The sequence below is a fragment of the Dendrobium catenatum genome, unplaced genomic scaffold (genome assembly GCF_001605985.2).
Source record: "Dendrobium catenatum unplaced genomic scaffold, ASM160598v2 fragScaff_scaffold_1381, whole genome shotgun sequence".
Classification (NCBI taxonomy): Eukaryota; Viridiplantae; Streptophyta; class Magnoliopsida; order Asparagales; family Orchidaceae; genus Dendrobium; species Dendrobium catenatum.
This window is the reverse complement of record NW_021319843.1, coordinates 234,717-256,114: the sequence shown is the minus strand read 5'-3', so window position 1 is coordinate 256,114 and position 21,398 is coordinate 234,717. Positions and strand designations below refer to the sequence as shown.

Genomic DNA, 21,398 nt, shown 5'->3' with positions numbered 1-21,398 from the left:
ATGATTCATTATTTTTAATTATATGTCTAATTTAATAACCACATCATAAAGTATTTTATGTTCATATCTAATTTATGTATCGCGCATTACAATTTAGCATAATCATGATATTAGTTTGTTTGATAGAAAATTCTCTATCAAATTTAAGAAAAAATTCAATAAGATGGTAGTGAGACCTGTCATGCTTTATGGTGCAGAATGTTGGTCATTAAAATAGAAGCATAATATTAGAGTGTTGCAGTGATGAGGATGCTCAGGTGGATGAGTGGCTTTACTCTTAATGACAACATATGAAATGAACATATACGTAAAAAAAGATTAGAGTAGCTTCAATAGAAGATAAGATTAAAGACAGTCGCCTTAGATGGTTTGACCACATAAAACGACAGCCTTCCAAGGACCTGATTAGGAGAGTAGATTCTTTATATCTGGATTATGTTAAGGTAGAAATAGACCCCAAAAATTTTGGTTAGAAAATATGAGAAATGATCTTTATTTATTAGATTTAAATGAAAAATTAAACTTTTAACATAGCATAGTGTAGAAAAAAATTCATATAACTGACCCGACATAGTGGATAAATATTTGATATTATTATTGTAGTATTATAAATAATAAAAAAATTTTAAGCATGAAATATATAAATAAATATATAATAATTCTTTGTCTTTTTTTGGGGGGAAAAAGAATTCTGCCTTGTAGTTGTAAATCTCCTTCGTTTTGAACGTCGTTGGCCATTCACGTTTTTGGGCGCTTTGCTTTGCTGTCTTCGCCGCATCTTTTTCTATCTGATCTTCGAGGCGATTTCGATTCCGGCGGGGACCTCCATGGAGAGCTCTAACCCTGTTGTGGAGAACGGTGGCGACACATCCTACGAGAAGCTCGAAAGCATGGCGACGTGGGTCGGCACGAGCATCTCTTCCGCTTTCTTCGCCTCTCTCGAGCGCTTCTCATGCATCAACCTGTCGACCAGCGACCTCGATGAAGATATCGAGGAAGAAGCCAAGGATCTTCCTCTTGTTCACTCCTCTGATTATCGCAGTGACGAGCCAAGCTTCGCCACCAATTTCGCTTCTGAATGGGCCCCGCCCTCTTATTAATTACCGTAGGGAGCTTCACTTCCCCTCGGCCGTTGGTTTGATGTGATCTGATGTGGGATCTCCGCGATTTCCATTGTTCTTACGGTTCCCCGTTCCCGATCCTTCTGTAAGAGCAGGGACTTCTTTTTTTTCTTTGTTAATGAATTCCAGATCTATCTGTGTTTGTCATTGGAACTTGTTTCTTTTTATGTGAAGATTTTTAATCTTTATGGTGGGTGGTGCTGCGGATGAAATTTTAAATTAGATCTTTTGTTTCTGATGCCACAAATCCTTCTCAGTCCGTGCACCTTCATAATATAATTTCCCAGATGTTCCTAAATTTGTTAACACAGATTCCTGTCTATTTATTCAGATATACGGTATCTTATTCATGTTTAATAAACCTTTTCCAAAGACACAACTCTTCTTGGCCTATTGGTTGAGAGCTTAGGCTTCCAACTAAGAGGTTCAGGGTTCGAGTCTATGTGTATGCATGTGTTGTGTGTATGAGTTTGCCTTAAATGACCTAAATGTCCAAAAAAAAAAAAAAAAACCTTTTCCAAAACCCATGCAAGTATTGATAGCTGAATTTAGTGAATAATTAAGAGCGTACTACCTTACAACTTTCTTAAAAAATACAATAAAGTAGCTAGTGCTTCAAATATTGATGGATTCATGGCCTTGTATAAGGGCTATCTCCAACTGAAAATCCCATTTTTCACTCAAAAATACATTGAAACTCAAAAATGCTGTGATCATCTCCAATCAAACTCCTTTTTGCGCGCTTCTGCGAAGGCAACCGCCTTTATCCTCTTTTACGCGTTTCTTTGGCAAATCCGGTTGAGACAGAAAAATCGTATAGATCAACAGTGCAACATCAATATTGGCGTCGCACTGGTCACACTCTACCTATTAGTGATTTTTTTGCCATTCTAATGGAGCAAACCAATTACACCTTCCAGTCATTTGGATTTCGGCTGGATACGCCCTAAATGAATAAGGATAGAGTTCGAAGAAATTTGACCTCTTAGCAACCTTGGAATTTGTTTTCACAATACTGTGAAAACTAGTCGAATGTATGAAAATAAAGGGGATGTTGTTGAAAAGCTTGATAGTCCTATTTCACTTAGATTACAATTTATGTGGAACTTGTTCAGTTTTGTGCTTACATTTGAAACTTCTTAGATTTCATTTAGTTTAATGTTATTTGCAATGTGTGCAGAAGTTCTAGGTTCAGCTATCATGCACCAGAAAATAAAATAAAAACATTAACTATTTGTGAGATTATTAATAGCTGTTTGCAAATAAGGATTTCAGGATTAATTAGCCTTTGATCACTAAATGTCATCAAATAACTAGATATTGCCATCTGGATTTATAATATCTTGACTGAATTTAGAGATTTCACAATTTGATTGAAAGTCTGTGGAGATTTAACAAATCCATCTTTTGCTGGATTAGTTAACAATATTTGTTTATTTAATTAGCAGTTTGATTAGTAGTATGATTACTTTACTAATTAGTTAGTTATGCTTATAAAAACCAGCGAAAGATTTCATTTTAACTATTGTTTATTATAAAAATTTGACAACAATTGTCATCATAAATTTTTTTGGAACATTTAGGTCAATTAAGGCAGACTCACACACGCACAACGCATACACAAGACTCGAACCCAAGACTTCTTAGTTGGTAGTCTAAACTCCAACCAACAGACTAAGATGAGCTATATAATTGTCACGATAATTAGTTAATAGCATTGTTAATAATTTTGTATTCATATTGAATTGATTAAACCACGAATACCATATCGATAACAATCTCTTTGGTGGCACAACTAGCTATTTTGATGGTTGAAACACATCATCGATGATCACCCTCTATTCCCCTTGCATCATCATGGTTGGATGGAGATGATTTTGCTAGGGAATGCATGATTAGTGAATTGAGACCGACTCTAAAAGAGGTGGAACTTGGGTGAGTTAGTCTCAAGGGGACAACCTTTGAGTCTTGAAGGTTAAAGCAATTGTGGGAGAGCTGAAAGAACAATTGAGACTTAGGGTTCGTTTGGGACGGCTTTTTTGTTGTTTCTTAAAGCAGCTTTCTAGTTCAATCATTTAAATTTATATACTAAAAAGCTACTTTAAGAAGTAACAAGAAAGCCGGCCCAAACGAACCCTTAATTTCATCATCGGTGATTATGCTCAACTTGCTGCCGAGTTCATGTCATCCAAGGTCCATTTTGTTGCAACTTGCAAGTACTTGGTCTAGAGGCTAAGCGAAGTCGCCCAAGTTACTTGCCAATGAATCATAGCAACTTGCCAGAACTCAGCAAGCCAAAATAAAGTTGGTTGTTGATTTCACTTAAATTTGCCCTTTACTTATAATCAGTATCTGTATTTGTGCTTTTTGTTATCAAATAGTTTCGTGCTAGTTAAGTTTATTTTTCAGCAAATATTTTTCATGCCTTACTATTTGATCTTATTTGTATTGCATATAGCCTTTCGTGTAGCATTGTGCCTTGGCTCAAATTCATAAATACAGGATCTCAGAGGTTGAGAAAAGGATGTTCAATTATTTTGCTCAAATCTCATACTTTCAATTAATCTAATTTTCTTTCTTATTTTCCTCTTAGTTCTTCATCATTTCTGTTGGTGAGATTCAGGTCTTTATAGACAAATTTTGATCCAATATAATGAACACATAAATTGCATATTCTTATAAAAACATGTTACCCCGAGGGGTTGTTTGGTAGCAGGATTTTGAAATCCAGCCAAACGGACAAAAATGCAAAACCAAATCTAATTCTGCCTTTTCGTGCTAAATGCCGGATTTCCGAAATCCTGTTTTTTGTCGGATTTACGAAATCCGTTGGCTCGAGAGGAAAAATTCGCTCGCTAAATCCGTTTTATAGCCAAACAATCACACGGGTTTTATCATGAATGTTACCAAACAGTTTTCAGGATTTCCGAAATTCAAATTTAGCGGACTTACGAAATCCTACTTAAAACAAATCCTGAGTGCTAAACTGACCTGAAATCCCACCTCATATTGATAACAATCAGCTAGGCCTCTATTTTTGTTGCCCCCTAAACGTGTTTACTGGAGCTATTACTGTGGAGCAGCGCTTTGACTATTTGCTTTTCTGCTTGAAGCTTGCTCCTTTTCTGATCTAATTACTTCTGCGAAAATGGTGGCCATTTCAATAACCTGCACTTTCTACCATATTTCCTGGTTTAACTTCCATACATTTCCATGGAAATGACTTGACAAGGCTGAATCATTGCTTACGAAGTAAGAGTAGGCTAGTTTGGTTTCCTTTCTTAGCCGTTCTACTTTATTTTGCGCTGGAAATGCTAGGAGTATGTTAAGAGATGCCGGAGCTGTTTTTTGAGAGGTTATTAGGTGAGGTGTTCAATAGTGTTTGGAGGTCAATTCGGGCGCATCACGTCAGCCAATGCACTAAGGTCAACCCGGACGCGCCATATCACCCAATGTATTGTGCATTGGGAGATGTGGCGCGTCCTGATTGGCCTTTGGACGCATCCGGACTCCGCACCTAATAATTTCTCTTTTGAGAGGGGAATCTTTGAGAAATTTATTTGATGCTAATGTTTGTTCGGTAGCTATAGGTTTTATTTGAGACAGCTTTCTTACTGTTTTTTGAAGTTATTCTTTAGTACAAAAAAATTTTGTATTAGAAATTTTTGTACTAAAATGTTGTTTTAGAATAAGAAAGGCGTCCCAAAAGGAAGCCATGGTCTTAGGCTTCATTTGAGACTATGGTTTCGTTTGGGATGAGTTTCTTACTGCTTCTTAAAGTAGTTTTTTAATACAAAAATTTTGTAAAATAAAAACTGTTGTACTAGAAGACTGTTTTAAAAATCAGTGAAAAAGCCGTTCCAAATGAAATCATAGATTTTATTTGAGATAGTTTTTGGCATTTTTTTTTTGCTATTTTCAAAAAAAGTTGTACTTGAAATCTACTGTAAAAAAATAGGAAGAAAATATAACAACTTGATTTCGAATTGAGTCATATATGACAGCATGATTCGATCTAACTTGATTCGAGTCATATATGGCTCATTAACATTAATTTGAGCTAAAAAATAATTCTCGAGTAATATTGAATACCCTCTATATATATATCAATTTGGATAAGTTAATATCAGTTATAATTTTTATGTATTTTAAATATTTGAGTGTTATAAAAATAAATATAAAAATTTATGTTTTAGATATGTAAATATATCAAAATTTAATGATATGTATGAAAATATATCTATAAAAATGTTTATTCCACAAAGCTACCATTAAGAGTTATTGGCCCTCATGAGTGTGGTTGCTGTCTTGATTAAAGTACTAATTTCTCTCCTATTGCTCCATTTGCAATTTCCCCTAAATTTCAAGAAGAAGAGGAAGAGGGGTCCTTCCTATTTAGGCTACATTCCATTAATTTTTTATATATTTATATATATGATACCTAATTTTTTTATATTTATTTATATAACACGCTAATTTGAAAACCCCGTCAAAGATGTCACTTCATTATATTTTTTAAAGTGAATTATATGTTTTATCCATATAATTTAATGTGATTTAAAAACTAATATTAGATGTTAAATATGTAAATATATAATAATTTTATGATATATATGTAAATCCGCTGAAATTTAATGATTTAGAGAAGGCTCAAATGGAATATATTTAATTGGATATATTAAATAATTGAGATTTATTAAATGGCCCTCATGAGGGTATGATTACTAATTTTTTATATTTACTTATTCAACACATTAAACTCCATCAAAGATGTCACTTATATTAAGTTATTTAAAGTGAAATATATATTTTTATCTATATAATTTAATTTGAATTAAAAACTAATATGCGATATAAATAAATATAAAGATTAAAATGCTAAATATGTAAATATATTAGAATTTTATGATGTATATGTAAATCCCCCAAAAGTTAATGATTTGGATAAGGCTCAAATGGAATATTTTTAATTGGATATATTAAATAATTGGGATTTATTAATTTATATCAATCATATATACATATGTATTGTAAATTTGTATGAGCATTTGTCTCATAAATCTGCCCTTGATTTTAGAAAATTTATATAATATTTTTGGCAAATTTTATATAGATCCTCATATTTTATTGAAATCCTAAATCAATGAGTTTTATGAAGTTTTACTTGTAGGATTGAAGTTGTTATTGGAGTGGCATTTTACAATAAAATTTGAATGATAGTTTAGACTATTATTATTATTTTGGATTATTTAGCTGGCATTGGTTTATTCTATATTGTAGCTAATTAAAAAATTGATTTTAGGGATTTAATTATTCCATTAGATTCTAGGGCGTTACACCAAATCTTGATCTGTTTAATAAATTGGGTAAAAAAGGTGGACCTAAACTTTACTCGCTTTCAACCTGAATGATCTGAATCTGACCCTATAACTAATTTTGATTATTTTTTTTAAAATAACTTGTCGAGTATATATTTTTGATTAATTAATGAAGAATAAGAAGAACATCCTAATAAGCAAACAAATTTAAGGTACAAAAAATTAACGAATCACTTACGGGTAAAAACTACATTTGTAAGTCAACCTAAATCCAACCCACCAATTAAAACAGGTTAAACTTTCTTACCTGAACCTGACCTGAATGAATTAACCTGAACTCAAATTTTTTGGTTCAAATTAATGGGTCGAATTATTGACACTCGTAATCAGAGATGTTGTTAGGTGACATAAAGAAAATAAAAAATAAATTGTAAAAAAATAAAAATAGATATATATTTTTAAAAATGAATCTAATCATTATTTCATTAAAAAATATTTTTTTAACAAAATAAAAAATACATGAAAAAAGTTTTTTGAAAACCTCATAAAATAATTTTGGGCTTATCCACTTTGAAGAGGAGCCCAATAGCTCAAAGAGGAGAGGCTTCTCCTACCTTTCCAACTTCAAAACACCCACCACTCAAAGATACGACTCCCCCGCTCTTTTTCTTCCGGTCCACTCGTGCTCTTCTCTCCCATCTCTTCGATTTTTTTCTTGAAAGGCGCGCCATTTATTACAGTGAAGTACTTAGAGAAGAGGAAGAAGGAGACCAAGCAGTAGATAGCGCCTTGCTTCTCCGGAATGCCTCTTTGCAGTCACTGCTTGCCCATTACTCCTCCCTTTCTAGCCCTAGCTCCGCGTATCTGCTCTTCTTCGAAATTGTTCGCAAGTCCCCGCAGCCGATTTCTTGGACTACGTATGAGAAACAAAGGTAATTTTGATTTGGTTTTAAGTTTTAAGTCCAGTTTTCAGATTGGTTATAGTTTTTTGATTAATTTTTATTTTTTATGGTAGGAATGGATATTTTCTTGAGGCCGCGTCGACATGGAGTGAGGGTTAGGAGTTCCTCTGGTAGGGGTGACAATCAAACTGTCAATAATGCACCGGTTGACAGATTTGTGAAAAGAAGGTAAATTTTTTGTTGATTATGTGAGATATTCGATCAATAGCATTGATTAATTAATCATTTATGTAATAATATGATTGGTTTTATTTATTTATTTAATTTTGACATTCAAAGCTATACCAATTTCTCAAATTCATAGCTTCCATGCTGGATCCGCCAATGGTTGTCTTTGCAACCAGTTGTAAATAGCACTTTACTCAAATTCATAGTTTTGATAATGTGGAGAATTTTTTAATTACGTTTTTTTAGGTTCTGTTTTCTTCTTTTGTTTTTCATGGTTAAGTGTAAGATTATTAAGATATGAAAAGTTTGTAGGTTCCATATCTCATTACTAAAGGAAGGTGATTTTAGATTGTTTAATGAGATGTACCATATAAGTATTTATAGTGCTACATTTGATAATTTTTTTCTAACTGTGCTAAGAAAATGTTTCTCTTCATTCTGGCATTGTGTACCATCCATCTCATTATTTTGACAGAAAAATTGTGGAGCATGTCATCCTTTTGCAAGCCAAGGTGGAACTCTCGGATGTTGATGAAAAAGATATGCTTGATTTTGTGTTTACATCACAATATCATATGCGGGGAATAATCGCTTTATCACTAGGTGATTTTCAAATCTTCAGAGTTTTTCCTATATGTTAAGATTCTTTGGCTTTGTTTGTGACAGCTTTCTTAGTGCTTCTTGAAGCAGCTTTCTGGTACAAAACATTTTGTACTAAAAAATTGCTTTAAGAAGCTTTTAGAAAGTTGTTCCGAGCGAAGCATTTATCAAATAAATCCTCTGATGCGTTATTTGAATTTTGTTTCACCTGATTTTATCTTCAATATCATACATCCATATCTACCATGTGCACTTTGGTTGGTAAAGATGTGATCACATCATATACAACTTTCATTTGACATATTTCTAGTGACTGATTTGTTACTTTTTGGCTGTATTTATATTTTTAACTTGCTTTAGAATATAAATTATATTCGTGGAGCATTGCATATTTTCCCATTACAGAAAGTCAGAAAGTTAATTTAATATGGTCAAATGATCTTCTATATATCAGAGCCTGGCCTCCCTTTCTCAGTCAAAGAAGTCCAACTTTTCTTGCACTAAATTTCTGAATTGAAGCCCTCAATCCGAATGGACACTTCATCTGTATTTTTGTATTTCTTACGTGTGAAAAGTTCCATTTTCTTTGAACTCTAGGCTAATCGCAAGCCATGAGATTTATGTTATACTGAGCCCGAATGGCCGAATGGTCTAGATTGTCAATTGGTGATCCATCCTGCTTGTAGTTTTGATGCACAGCTAGGTCACCTCCATTTCCATGGAGGTCTATCATTGTTGCTGTCCAGCGAAGTAAAGTAACAAATCCTCTTCCTCTCCCTCCTACCCTCCTCACCCCCAAACTCTTATTTGTTCTTCCATTCAGTTAAGATGCTGGTTATGAGATATCATGACCAGTTTGAGTTTAAGAGTAGCTTTTAGTGAAGGGCATCCTTAGAAGGTGCTTTATGTCGGTGATAATCTAGCGAATAAAAAGTTTGTTGATGAATTCCATAAAGCTAAGAAACATCCAGCCTGATTAATTTTTTATCAGAACAACCTAGATTAACTAACTTTTTGGTAATGAAACCTTCTTTGTAGTTGTTAAATAAACATTCTGAATCAGTTATACTTTTGGACTGTGTTTGCAATGTCTGATTGACTTAGGGGCTGTTTGGTTGCCTGAAAAAGAAATACAGTGTAAAGTAAATGCAATATAAAGTAAATTTACTGTATTCTAAGAGAACATCGCGCGAATCAGGTGAGCTAGGAGAATTGGTTATGCTTCTCGTTCTTGTGGTCGTGTGAATCAGGTGAGTTGTGAGAGGCGGCTTCGGCTTCTAGAGAGGGAGAGAGCAACTGTTGGGGATTTCGGACTAGAGAGCCGGGGAGAGAGTGGGAAGAACGGAGAAGAAGAGAGAACTTATAAGCTCAGCGTCCGTGACACCATCACGCGAGAGAATTTCTAACCCGCTCAAATTGAGTGGCTTTCGAAGTCACAGGATCGGTGATGAGGACATCCACCGTACATTTCGACATCGGCGGGATCGTAGATCGACGACTACGATTCATAGTTTTTATTTATGTGTTTTAGTGCATCTCTTTTATTTATTTTTCAGTTTTCCATTTGTACTCCTATGAGGAATTTGTGTTATGTTGTAGTCTGAGGGCATTTGTGTCTTTTACATTTTATGCTTTGGAGGCCTATATATGAAGGCCTAGTCTTTGTATTATTTAGGAAAGTTACTTAAATGAATTTCAATTCAAATTTGAAATTCAAAAAAAGCTTTCCAAATACTATAACTTAATTTTGGAAACCCTCTTTGAAATAAAATATGAATTTTAATTCAGATTTTCTTTAATGTCTTGAATATTGTTTAGGCCCCACATAATTAACTGAAAACTCCCTCTCTCCCCTCTCTACATGGCCGGCCCCCTTCCCCTTGCTTCCCTCTCTCCAATTGTCATTAATTGCCCTCAATCAAGACTCCATAATTACCTTCCATAATTCCTCACCTCCCATTAATCCTGATTTGAATTTGAATTCATCCTTCCCTCCAACTTCACTAAATCTGAGAATTAATTTCAGATTTTTGACTTTTTCCCCTCCCAATTTAATCACAATTCCCCCACTAAATCAGCCCCAATCCCCTCCTCCCTTGTCACCCCTAGTCTTTAATGGATTAATTTGAATTTCAAATTAATTCCCTCCAATTTCACTTAAACCTGAATTTAATTTCAGGTTTCTAAATTTCTCCCAAGTGCCCAATCTAGCCGCTCCCCTCCTATTCCTCAAGCCGGCCCAACACCATCCCCTCCAACCGCCACCTCCTCTCCCTCTTCTCGCCATTGGTGCTCCCTCATCTCCCAGCAAGAATGCATGGAGGATCCGGAAGTTGATCACGGATTTGTTTACAATTCTAAAGAGGAAGTCGACATCATTCAATCACCATTCTTCGATCCAAGATTTGGGTCCGAAGGCACCGTCGAAGAATACGTGGAGCGTATTCTCTTTACTTTGGCGGACGTCATCGAAGAGCAACAACCTACATGATCGTGGAAGATCGCAGGACGACCACCTGTCTCTCCAACTCCAACCAACTCTCCGTTGATCAAAACCTCTGACATCCTCTATCTTGCAGTGGCATCATTGGGCTTGCTTACTTTTGTCCTCCGCTAAACCTACTTCCAAAGAACGATCGAGAGGGAAAATCTAAGGCGAAAGTTCTAATTGTTAAGTGGTGGATTATTGTTAATCGCATATTTGTTTACTATTTTCTTGTCATTATTTCGGATCGCTCTGTTAATCTAACGTGTAACCGCATGATAGAAGAAAGTCAATAACTACGAAAACTGAAAATCCTAACTTAGTGAATCATTAATGTTATAATTTCATTGCAGAAACAAATTTCTTAATAAGATCCTACAATTCCGTTGGTTGTTTCACGTCAATCGGCCTCTGCTAATGCTTCGAACGACTTCCTTCTGTTCCGCTCAAAATCAACCAAACACCGTAATTTAAGAAATGCAGGTAATTACATTATTTTACCCTACTAATCCTGCATACCAAACAGTCCGTTAGTTACTGAGAAATAGAAATAAAAGAGATTAATGTGTTTAGATGCTACTGGTAGGCCACTCATCCATTAGCTTAATTTTATGTCTTGCTATGATTCCCACCAAAACTCGCTAGTGGTTGGTCTCTTGACAGATTAAAATGCGCACATATTGATCTTAGAGCTAACAATTGAATTGTGGTCTTCGGAATTGTTAACATGGAATCTACCTTTTGAACTTCTACTTATGCAGGTCGCGTTGAGGATTCCAACGTTGACAATATTACTCATGCTGTATATATGCGTTTTCAGAGAAGGGAAGATCTTGCAAGGTTCTCTGCTAATCCTCACTTCTTAGAAGTGCTTAAGGAGCATGTCTTTCCGTACTGCTATGTATGCCCTGTGACATGTAATTATCTATCCAGTTTCTTCCTTCCATGTCTTTCAATTTCCTATGAGCTTTATAGCACTACTTTTGTTCTCATTGTGCCTAGTCAATTTTCTTAATGTACTAATGTCAAGTTCAATATCTTTTAGGGATCGCTCTCTGTGGATTTTGAATCTGAAGTAGAGGATGACATGTTGTCCATATTTCGCAGAGGAGAGGTTACATTGATAGCAGTTACATTACCTTACATGTCATTTCATGTTCTATATATCCTTTTCAACCTCTTTTGAATGAATATTTGTTTCCCCTTTTTTACTTTCGAAAGTAGTGGTTCTTTTGCACTATTAATAGTATTTAGGTAAACTCATGGTTTAAAATTGTGCAATAAGAGGACGTCTTGAGGCTCGCCTTAGCACAATTTCGTTCTTTTAAGCCTCAAAGCCTACGCAATGAGAGTAGGGAATGAGGTGTACACCTCACCTCAGGTTTTAGAGCCGTCCGCCTCTTAAAATTAAAAAAAAAAACAAAACAAAACCCTAACCTAATATTTAGGAGAGGAAGGGGAGATAGCAGTTCATCATAATGATGATTCAAATGAAGACCCCCTTAGTGATGACAGTGCTGATGACTTATGAGTTCTTATGTGATGCGTCATTGCTATTTATTTTTGGAATTATATTTTAATGAAAAGAATATTGTGATTTGGGAAAGAGAGAATTTTGAGTTGAACCATGTTTCATGTTGTTTTATTATTGGGATATTTTGATTTCACTTCATATCTTGTGTTTTTTTTTATGATTTATATTATTTACTCATTAATATATAAAAAAAATTATCATTTTATGTTTACGCAATCTTTTGATTTTGAGGCTTACGCCTCAAAATGCCTCACGAATGAAAAACGTCTCAATACCCGATTACGCAAATTTAAACATTGGGTAAAACTATGATTTATATCTCATCCATAGACCATGAATGGTCAAAATATTGTTTTCTGCTCTTTTTATGTAACCATGCCTGCTTTTCATGTATACTAATTTCCTTCGGATTGGATTTGAAAAAGTAATCTTGATCCCATCAGCATCACGCATCATGTGCCCTTCTTCTAATAACTTTTAGGCTTATCTGTTTAAACAGGAATTTAACTATGGAGTGGAGTGTGTTTTGCTGATATCTGTTTTTGAGGCTTCACTTGGGCATGCTATAGAAGATGCAATACTTGCACTTCAAAGCCTTATGGAAGAATTTCGTTCTATAATTGTACAAGGAACTATTGGTAATTGAAGCTAGGAGGCATTATTTGATAGTTTTCCTTTTCAGTTATCCTTTGCCCTCCTTTTTTATGCCTTACATGCTACTTAACACCCAAATTTAAGCAAAATTGCATATGAACAACACATACAACCTCATAGTTATTATTTAAAATTACAGCATTATGATCTTACCTGTTTATTAACAGGGTCAATCAATGTCCTTAACATAATTAACTAGTATTCTTTTCTATGGTTTTAAATATTTTTTGTGAGAAGTTGTATTTATGAAAATATAAGTCCTGTCTAATGATGCTCCTATTGGCATTTTTTTGCTTATCAGGCTTTTTAACTTTAATATTTTGTATGGCATTGCACTCCACTAATTTATTATTAAGCTAACATGAGTGTTCTACTTTACTAGAATCATATCTTGTTTCTAATTTTAATATTCTTTAAAACTAAATACTTACTAAAACTCTTTAAGGGGCTGCTACTGCTCTGAAGTTTCTTTAGATGAGATTACTTATAGCGATAGGATAATTAGAACTTTGGATGTGAAGCTTTTTATTGCGTTCAGTATTCTTGCTCATAAATCTTTGTTATCAGTGGTCTATTTCTTAGATATGCAGTTACTTGGTGCATTTAAATTACCTACAACGGTACTCAAACCTATGTTTGATACCTTTGCTGTACTCAGAAAACTTCAGGTTCACATCTTCTATTTAAATACACTTTTTATTTATTAAATTCATTTATGATGATAACTAGTTCATGTTTTATCCGGAATTTGGTGTAGTACTTGTTAGGAAAACAGCGGCCATCTTTATGTTATAGAAGTGTCAACTTGGGAGCAAATGCGATGAAACAGAAAGTTAAAAATAAAAAAATAAGAACCAAATGAAATCACCAAAATTTTTGTTGTTCGACTTAAGTAAGATTATGTTAACAAGAGACAAGAGGAGATATGATTGACTAACAAAGAAATAAATCCTGTGATGTATACCAATTCTAAAATCCATAAAAATATAATATTTTTGCATTTAGATTATGACTTCAATACCTTTTATGAAGATTTTTTTTTATAAACGAGAATTTGACTTTTAATAGAACACAATGGAGAAAAAGGATTCATGTAGCCGACCCCACGTAGTGGGATAAAGGCTTGATGTTGTTGTAAACTCTCGAGATCTTATCGCTCATTTGGTAGTTTTTAAAGTTGATTATTAAACTTGATCCTCTATGAGCAAGCATGCATAGTTAACAAGGTGCAATAAGTAGAGTAAAATCATTCAAATAACTCGAAGATGGCTGTATTGATAGAGATTCTCAACTGACACAAAATGTTTTCCTACCCTTGAGCAATTTATTTTGAATTTAACTTCAAGCAAAAATATAAAAAAATTAGAAATATTCACACAATCCAAACCATCCAAATGAAATATAACATATTAAAGCTAAATTTCATAATTCGTTCACTCTTCATAACAGTTTGATGAGGGTAATACATTTATAAATAATCTTTAGCTCTTTAAGAGCTAATGTCTGGTCGAGCATATTACTATTATTCTTACTTTTAGAAGAACTCACGTTGCTAAAGACGTGACACATCCTCTAATTAGGTAGTTTTTTTGCCATCATGTGGCAACAAATGTAAACCCTTATAATAGGGACATTTTGATCATGTGGTTTTTCCACAAAATAATACTATTAAATTATGATCATGATCAAAGCTCACAAGTTCTCCAGCACGTCCAAATCCCCCAAGTCTGAATCATGGGTCACAATTGATAGGACATAACTTCCTCTGTTGGCTAAGATTAACTTAAATGTATCCCCTTATACAAATACCTACCTAAGTTTACAAGGTTTCTTTGAATGACATAACCCATGGCTAATGACAAGAATTTGTTTGCTAGGCTGGATCCATTATCTCATTTGACTAAGAGACCAGGGTTTGTGGTAACCTAGGACAATGAAACTATGATCATGTTTCTAATCATTTCTCACCATCCGCTTTAAGCTGTCGGGGGTCAATTTTCAATCCAAAATCAAAATTCACTTCTTCTATGTGCTCATTACTTAATGCATATTTAATGATTAACCTTAATCAAAAGTTATCTTTTGTCATTGAGAGGGATAATTAATCATAGGGGCTTGAGTTTATGAGAAACTTAAAACTTGATCTTAAGTCCTTGTAAAATGAGGACAAAATATCTTGGTAGTTATTTATCTGCAATTCAATTCGTCTTTTCAAAGTTTGACTCGTAATAATTAAAACTCTCCTACTAGAGTTGGGGCACGAATTTTGAATGCTAAAAGCTTCTGTTAATTGAACTGAAGTAGTTCAACAAAAGTAAAATGTTGTGAGCAAATTATGATGCTTTGTTTTAATCTACTTTTTTCAATCCTGATATGAAGGGTAAACCTAGTTCTTTTTATTTCTTGTTTTTCTTGATGCTAAACAACTAATTTATCTTTGAATTTATAACTCTCCAGGTTCAAATTTCAGTAATGGCGATAGTGAATATACACATGCAGCCATTATACGCTTTTATACTTGTAAGCATCACTATTGAACAAATTCATCTAATTATTTCTCAGTTTTGCATCATAGATTTTTATTTTTAATTGAAAGGAAAAACCTCTTCGTCTTACCTAAGTTGGTTCGGGTGTTCCTGCTTTTCATTGATGTGCTTTTTTTGTGGTTTTGTTATATTGCAGTGCAAGGCTTCGAAATGTTCAGATGCAGCCCTAAATACAAAGATGTAAGCTTTTCTTTCCCCAATCTTCTTTCACATTTTGTTCTTCCCATTTTTTTTCCCTTACAATATTGATTAGGTTCTTTTAACTGTCGTGGTTACACTATCTTTTCCATGGTCTTTTGCTTTGGTCATACAAATAACAGTTCTTTCACCATTTCATGTGTCCTTTTATTTTTATATTCAAAAAAGGGATAGGAGAGTGGTGAACAGTGGCAGAGCCAGGATTTTTTATCTGCGAGGGCACAAAATTTTGACTTTAAAAATATCCTCAAGCTTTTTCATTTTAACTTGAAATTGACATTATGGTTTTAATTTTTTTAATTATATGAAGATAAATTTTATGAAAAAGAGAGAGAGAGAGAGAGAGAGAGAGAGAGAGAGAGAGAGTTTTTATGGGGAATATGGATTCTATTCTTCAATCTTTGCTAAGGGTTTTTATGGGATAGTCACAGTAGGTTTCAATTGATATTCTCTTAATTGAGTAGAAGCTATATCTAGCTTATCTTTCAAGTGTTGAACAGTACTCATGGCTTCGTGTAAAGAAGATAGTTCCACTTCCAAATTCCAATAGTCAAAGTATACCGAGAGACTGAATAGAAGTTTTGTAGGCAGTCCTAATACTCACAGAGCTTTCATCATCTTATCATGTCATTTCATTGATGTTCTTTAAATTTAGGCTTCGTTTGGGACGGCTTTCTTATTGCTTTTTAAAATAGTATTTTAATATACAAATTTTAATTTTTGAACTAAAAAACCTTCCCAAACGAAGCCTTAGTAAAAGCTACTTCCGGCTTATCTTTCAAGTATCGAACACCTTCCACCATTGTCATGATGATGATGACAATATCCATCTAATTGAATGATTTAGATTTTAAGAATCTTCCTGTCGCTCATATCTGGGTTTTTGCTTCTGATTTTGATGTTCTTCATGCGCATCTCTAAAACTTGCCCATTCCTCTTGGTTTATTTCAACCAATTTTAAATTCTAGCAATATAGATGCTCTTAATTCGATAGTTATAAGAGGTTAGTGTAAAAGATCATGATTTACACCATAGCATGAAAGCTCTTTAAGAACTTCATTATCTCTTTTGCTCATTTTGGTTCTTAAAACGCAGATGTGGAAGTCAAAATTCCAGCCAATTACCAAGAAGTCACTGTTAATACATTTCAATGTTGATCCAGTGGGGACAGAATTGCTGTAGTTTTTGTCTTATGGTGAGCTTTCGTAGCAATCAATTACAATTTTTTTTTCCATTTGCCATCTCTCTTGGAAATTCTATTATACAAATGATTTATTTTTATTATATGTTTGTTTCAATGTTACAATTCTGTACATTTCTGCAAATTATACTCATCTACTATTTTGAAGTTTTAATTGTATTTAATAGTTTTTAAAAAGCAAATTTCAATTATAAACTTTTGTCTATATTGCATGTATTATTAAGCTTACTACAGCGAAATGATTACTTAGCTTTTGTTTGGGACAGCTTTTTTATTGCTTTCTAAAATAGCTTTTTAGTTAAAAATTTTTTGATATTAGAAAGATGTTTTATAAAACAATAAGAAAGTTATTTCAAACGAAACCTTAGATTGCAGCCTCTCAAGCTAAATAGTTAATCCAATCTCAAAGCAAAAAAGATAAGTATTCTAAAACTAAGGTAAGGGTATCTCCAACCGAAAAAACTCATTTTTCACTCCAAAATGTCATAATACACCAAAATGCTTTAACTTGTCTTCAACCGAACTCCATTTTCTAACAAAAAAAAAAAAAAAGAATGTTCCTAATATATTTTTTCCCATACTTCATTTTATATAATTTTTGAATTTTAAAAAAAATGGCGGATGAACAGGCATCGCACTGTTTATCCGCGATGAAATGGCGTAAGAATTGCCGCTCGGTTGGAGCAACGGAAGAATGACAAACAGGTATTTGCCGTTCCATAGGAGATGCCCTAAAGTTGGGCACAGTAGGTCTCACTAGTTACTTTCATGGACTAATATAGTTTGGCTTAATTGGCATCCTCATTAACTTTTTATTTTATGCTATGGCTTCGCTGGTATTGTTGTTTGGAAAAAAGTTATATCAGAATATTTTGATACAAGTTATATGAGAATGAGCTTAAGAATCATTAGATTTACATTGATATTAATGTCGTATATAAAAATTTTATATTGCACTAATTTCAAAGCAAATCTAGCAATTTTCAAGCTCATTTTGTTAACACTTTTTTTTTTTCGTTTCTATTAGAAAAGTGCGTTAAGAGAAAGTGGATGAGAATAAAGAGGTGTATCCATTGTATGAATATTCATTTAGACTTTATTTGGGACGACTTTCTTATTGCTTTATAAAATTGTTGTAAAAAAAGTAACTTTTTAAAGTTGTTATATAAAACAACTTCCTAGCACACAAGTTTTTGAAGACGACAAAAAAGTAGTATCCAAACATATTGTGGATGCAGTCTGAAAGCAAAACTATAAGAAAGCTGCCCCAAGCGAAGCCTTGGAAAGGCTTTGTTTGGGACGACTTTCTTACTGCTTCTTAAAGCAACTTTTAAGTACTAAAAATTTTGTACTTGAAAGCTGCTTCAGAGAGCAATAAAAAAGCTGTCTCAAACGAAGCCTAAGTGTTTATGCTGCTATTCTCCTATTCTAAATCAGATCTAACATTTCCCAGATCTTCAATTTCAGGTTTTATTATTATTATTCTCTCCAACATTCTTCTTATGTGAGCTTCTGACAAAGCTTAATCATATAATGCATGAGACCTTTCTATCACTATAGTGCCAGTTCTGCTCCAAATGATGGAAGATCTTACTCAAACTTAGGAAGAAAAGTGCATATACTTAATATTTTCTGTTGATAGCACATTGGGAATACACTGTCATGTAATGTTCATTGCCAGATATTCATCAGAAATTATTTCTATTTCCTTTTCATATGAGATTTTTAAGCAAGTTGAGGAAGTACAGTGTGTTTCTTTTAATAATTTATTCGTCCCGATTATTCATCCACGTTTTGTTTGGGATGATTTTTTTATTGCTTTCTAAAGCAGCTTTTTTTATAAAAATTTTGTACTAAAATTTTGCTTTTGAAAGTATAAAAAAAGCTGTCTCAAATAAGACCAAAATCTTGTCATATGACTCCTATCTATTTCTTTCTCCTCTTTTGGTGTCTTATTTATTATGTAGTATCTTTTAAATATTTGAATTAAATTTTGCTTGTAAGAGCTTTTAAGTGTGCATCAAGATTCCTACAACATAACAATATATATTGGCTATTAAATGTGATGATTAAGCTAGTAAACTTCTCCTTAGGATTCAAATGGGATAACTATATTTGATATATTTTAAATAATGTTATAATTTATTTAATATAAAATAAGGGTGTAAGCGAGTTGGCTTGAACTCGACTTGTTAATGAGTGAGCTCATGAGGTAGGCGAGCATATTGAGCCACTAATTTGAGTTTGAGCTTATACTTGAGCTCATAATGACTTGTAAATTTGACGAGCTACTCGTTTAAATTAAAATATATATTCACAATTAAATTTAGAATAATGTAATAAAATATATAGCTGCATAGCCTAAGGTTTTTTTTTTCCTTATTCCCTATATCTGATATAATGGAGTCTAGTATTCTTAAACTTGGTGATCTCTCCATTCCTTCTCAACTGAAGTTTCTTGTGTCCAATAACAAAGAATATTGTTCACACACAACTTCTAGCCGACAATTACTGGAGCTCTCAAATCCTCAAACTTTTCAACGCTAATGGATTCGATGGATCAACACCTTGTCCACCTAAGCATTCTCTTTCGGGTACATGACATCCATCACCAAATAGGTATTTACTCGACTCGTTTACACTCTTAGTCTTGACGGCCCATATGCATTGTTTCAACAAAAATTGATTTAAAAAAAAAATCATAATAAATAAATAGCAAGTCAAACATGATACAAGAATTTTATATATCTACATACCAATTAACAAAATATAAAATAAAATAAAACTAATAGTAAATAATGAGCTGAACATGATCGAACAAAACTCTATATAATTCACTCTTTAAGGCTTCATTTAGGACGGCTTTTTTATTGCTTTTTAAAACAGAATTTTAGTACAAAAATTTGTACTAAAACTCTGTTTTAAAAAGCAATAAAAAAGCCATCCCAAAAGAAGCCTAAGAAAGTGATAATTTGGAGGAACATCTCTTCTAGCAAAAGGCTTAGCCTCTTAGGCAAGTAAGATTTAGTTCTATTTTTTTCTAAAAAAAAAAAATTTAACACCCTCAAATTTTAATTGAGTTTATAGAAAATAACTAAGGCTTTATTTGAGATAATTTTTTTATTACTTTTTAAAATAAGTAAAAAATTGTAATAAAAGTGTCTAGGACCAGTCTAAATCTTAAGAGTGATTAATTGACCTGGCCCACCAACCCGTTTAATAAACTGAGTAGGTTCAAGTTGGGTTTTCCAATCAATTTATTAAACATATCGGACTTGAGTTGACTTGCCAACATTTTTTTCTTAATTTTTTACATGTGATATAATTTTATTATTTGTTTTATCAAAATCATAAATTTTATAATAATAAATTCAATTTTTTTTAAAGCTAAATAAGTTAACATATCAAGTTCATATCGTTCTGATTGTTAGTGAATCATATTTAAGTTGATATTTTCGACCCATTTATTATACGGGTCAGATTCGAATTGATCGGATGGGTCAACTCAACCATTCGACCTGTTTATCCAACTTGGATCCAAAAAGACCTAAAGCCATATCCAAAACTACCATAAAAATTCTATTTCAAGCCATAGACAATCATTTGCTAATTCCAAAATTACAACCAAGATTTAAGAAACCCTAAAACCAAAATCACCGACAGAAATTATCGCCGGCCGGCGGAATCCTCTTCATCGACGGCGTACTTGCTGAGCTCCTCGCCTGTAAGCCGACAGATCCTCCATTGCGGCAAAACCTCAGCACCCATCCCCTCATAGAACGCGATCGCATTCTTATTCCAGTCAAGCACACACCACTCCACTCTCCCGCATCCCATCCTCGCAGCCTCCCTCGCCACCGCGGCGAGCATCATCTTCCCCATTCCCAGCCGCCTCCACGACTCCCTCACGAAGATGTCCTCAACGTATATCCCCGGCCGCCCCATGAAAGTGGAGTAGTTCGGAAAGCATAGCAAGAATCCAGCCACCACCAGCCCATCCCCGCGCGGTGACGCGAAGATCGACTCCTCGGGATCTGCAAAGGTCGACTTGAGAGCGATTCGGCACGTGATCGGGCGGAACCCTTGGTCGGAGTCGTCTTCAGCGGCGTTGTGGATGGGGGATTGGGAGATCTCGAGGATGAGGACGGTGAAGGAGTGGAAAGGGAGGAGTGGAGGGGAAGGGAAGAGGGTGGAGGAAAGGGATGATTCGGTGGCCGAGAAGAGGTCGGTGAGAAGCTCGAACTCCGCCATCTGGTGAATTAGGCGGTGGATGTTGGGAACATCGCGCCGGTCGGCGAGACGGATCCTGGTAAAAACTTCCGGTTGTTCCGGCGGGGAAGCGCCGCCGGAGGTAGACATTATTTAAGGTGCGTGAGCAAGCTAGCTAGGGTTGATGAGGAAGTTATTTATAGGCAGGTGTGGTCTTGGACAGTGACGTGGTGGAGTGCTATTGGAGAAGTGAAGGCCCACATTTTTTTAAACGATTATTATGTAATTTGAATTTATGTTCATTAGAAATAATTTTTTTCTCTGATAATTATTTTAAAATATATATTTTTAAATATATACTTAAGTGGTTGAATTCAAACCAAAATGTAGTGATAGCTAATA

General features: G+C 34.0%; 2 protein-coding genes across 9 annotated transcripts; one reads left to right on the top strand and one right to left on the bottom strand.

Annotated features, from left to right (window-relative positions):
* Window positions 1–7,093: 7,093 nt before the first annotated feature.
* LOC110098908 lies at window positions 7,094–18,573 on the top strand. 8 transcript variants are annotated; one of them, XM_020825857.2, is made up of 10 exons: window positions 7,094–7,371; window positions 7,455–7,569; window positions 8,045–8,172; window positions 11,416–11,555; window positions 11,700–11,783; window positions 12,688–12,826; window positions 15,300–15,362; window positions 15,525–15,568; window positions 16,682–16,781; window positions 18,255–18,573. In XM_020825857.2, the coding sequence occupies exons 1-9, from the start codon at window positions 7,242–7,244 to the stop codon at window positions 16,766–16,768; spliced, it is 930 nt and encodes a 309-aa protein (XP_020681516.1). In that variant the 5' UTR covers window positions 7,094–7,241; the 3' UTR covers window positions 16,769–16,781; window positions 18,255–18,573. The 8 variants fall into 8 exon arrangements, 6 of the variants coding, with proteins under 6 accessions (XP_020681516.1, XP_028555574.1, XP_028555576.1 ...); XM_028699741.1 differs by having other exon boundaries at window positions 18,241–18,573; XR_002303401.2 differs by lacking the exon at window positions 12,688–12,826 and having other exon boundaries at window positions 11,700–11,768.
* A 1,770-nt stretch (window positions 18,574–20,343) lies between these two features.
* On the bottom strand, window positions 20,344–21,187 carry LOC110098891 (probable acetyltransferase NATA1-like). The gene has a single exon (XM_020825838.2). The coding sequence runs from the start codon at window positions 21,144–21,146 to the stop codon at window positions 20,454–20,456; it is 693 nt and encodes a 230-aa protein (XP_020681497.1). The 5' UTR covers window positions 21,147–21,187; the 3' UTR covers window positions 20,344–20,453.
* Between the last annotated feature and the right edge of the window lie 211 nt (window positions 21,188–21,398).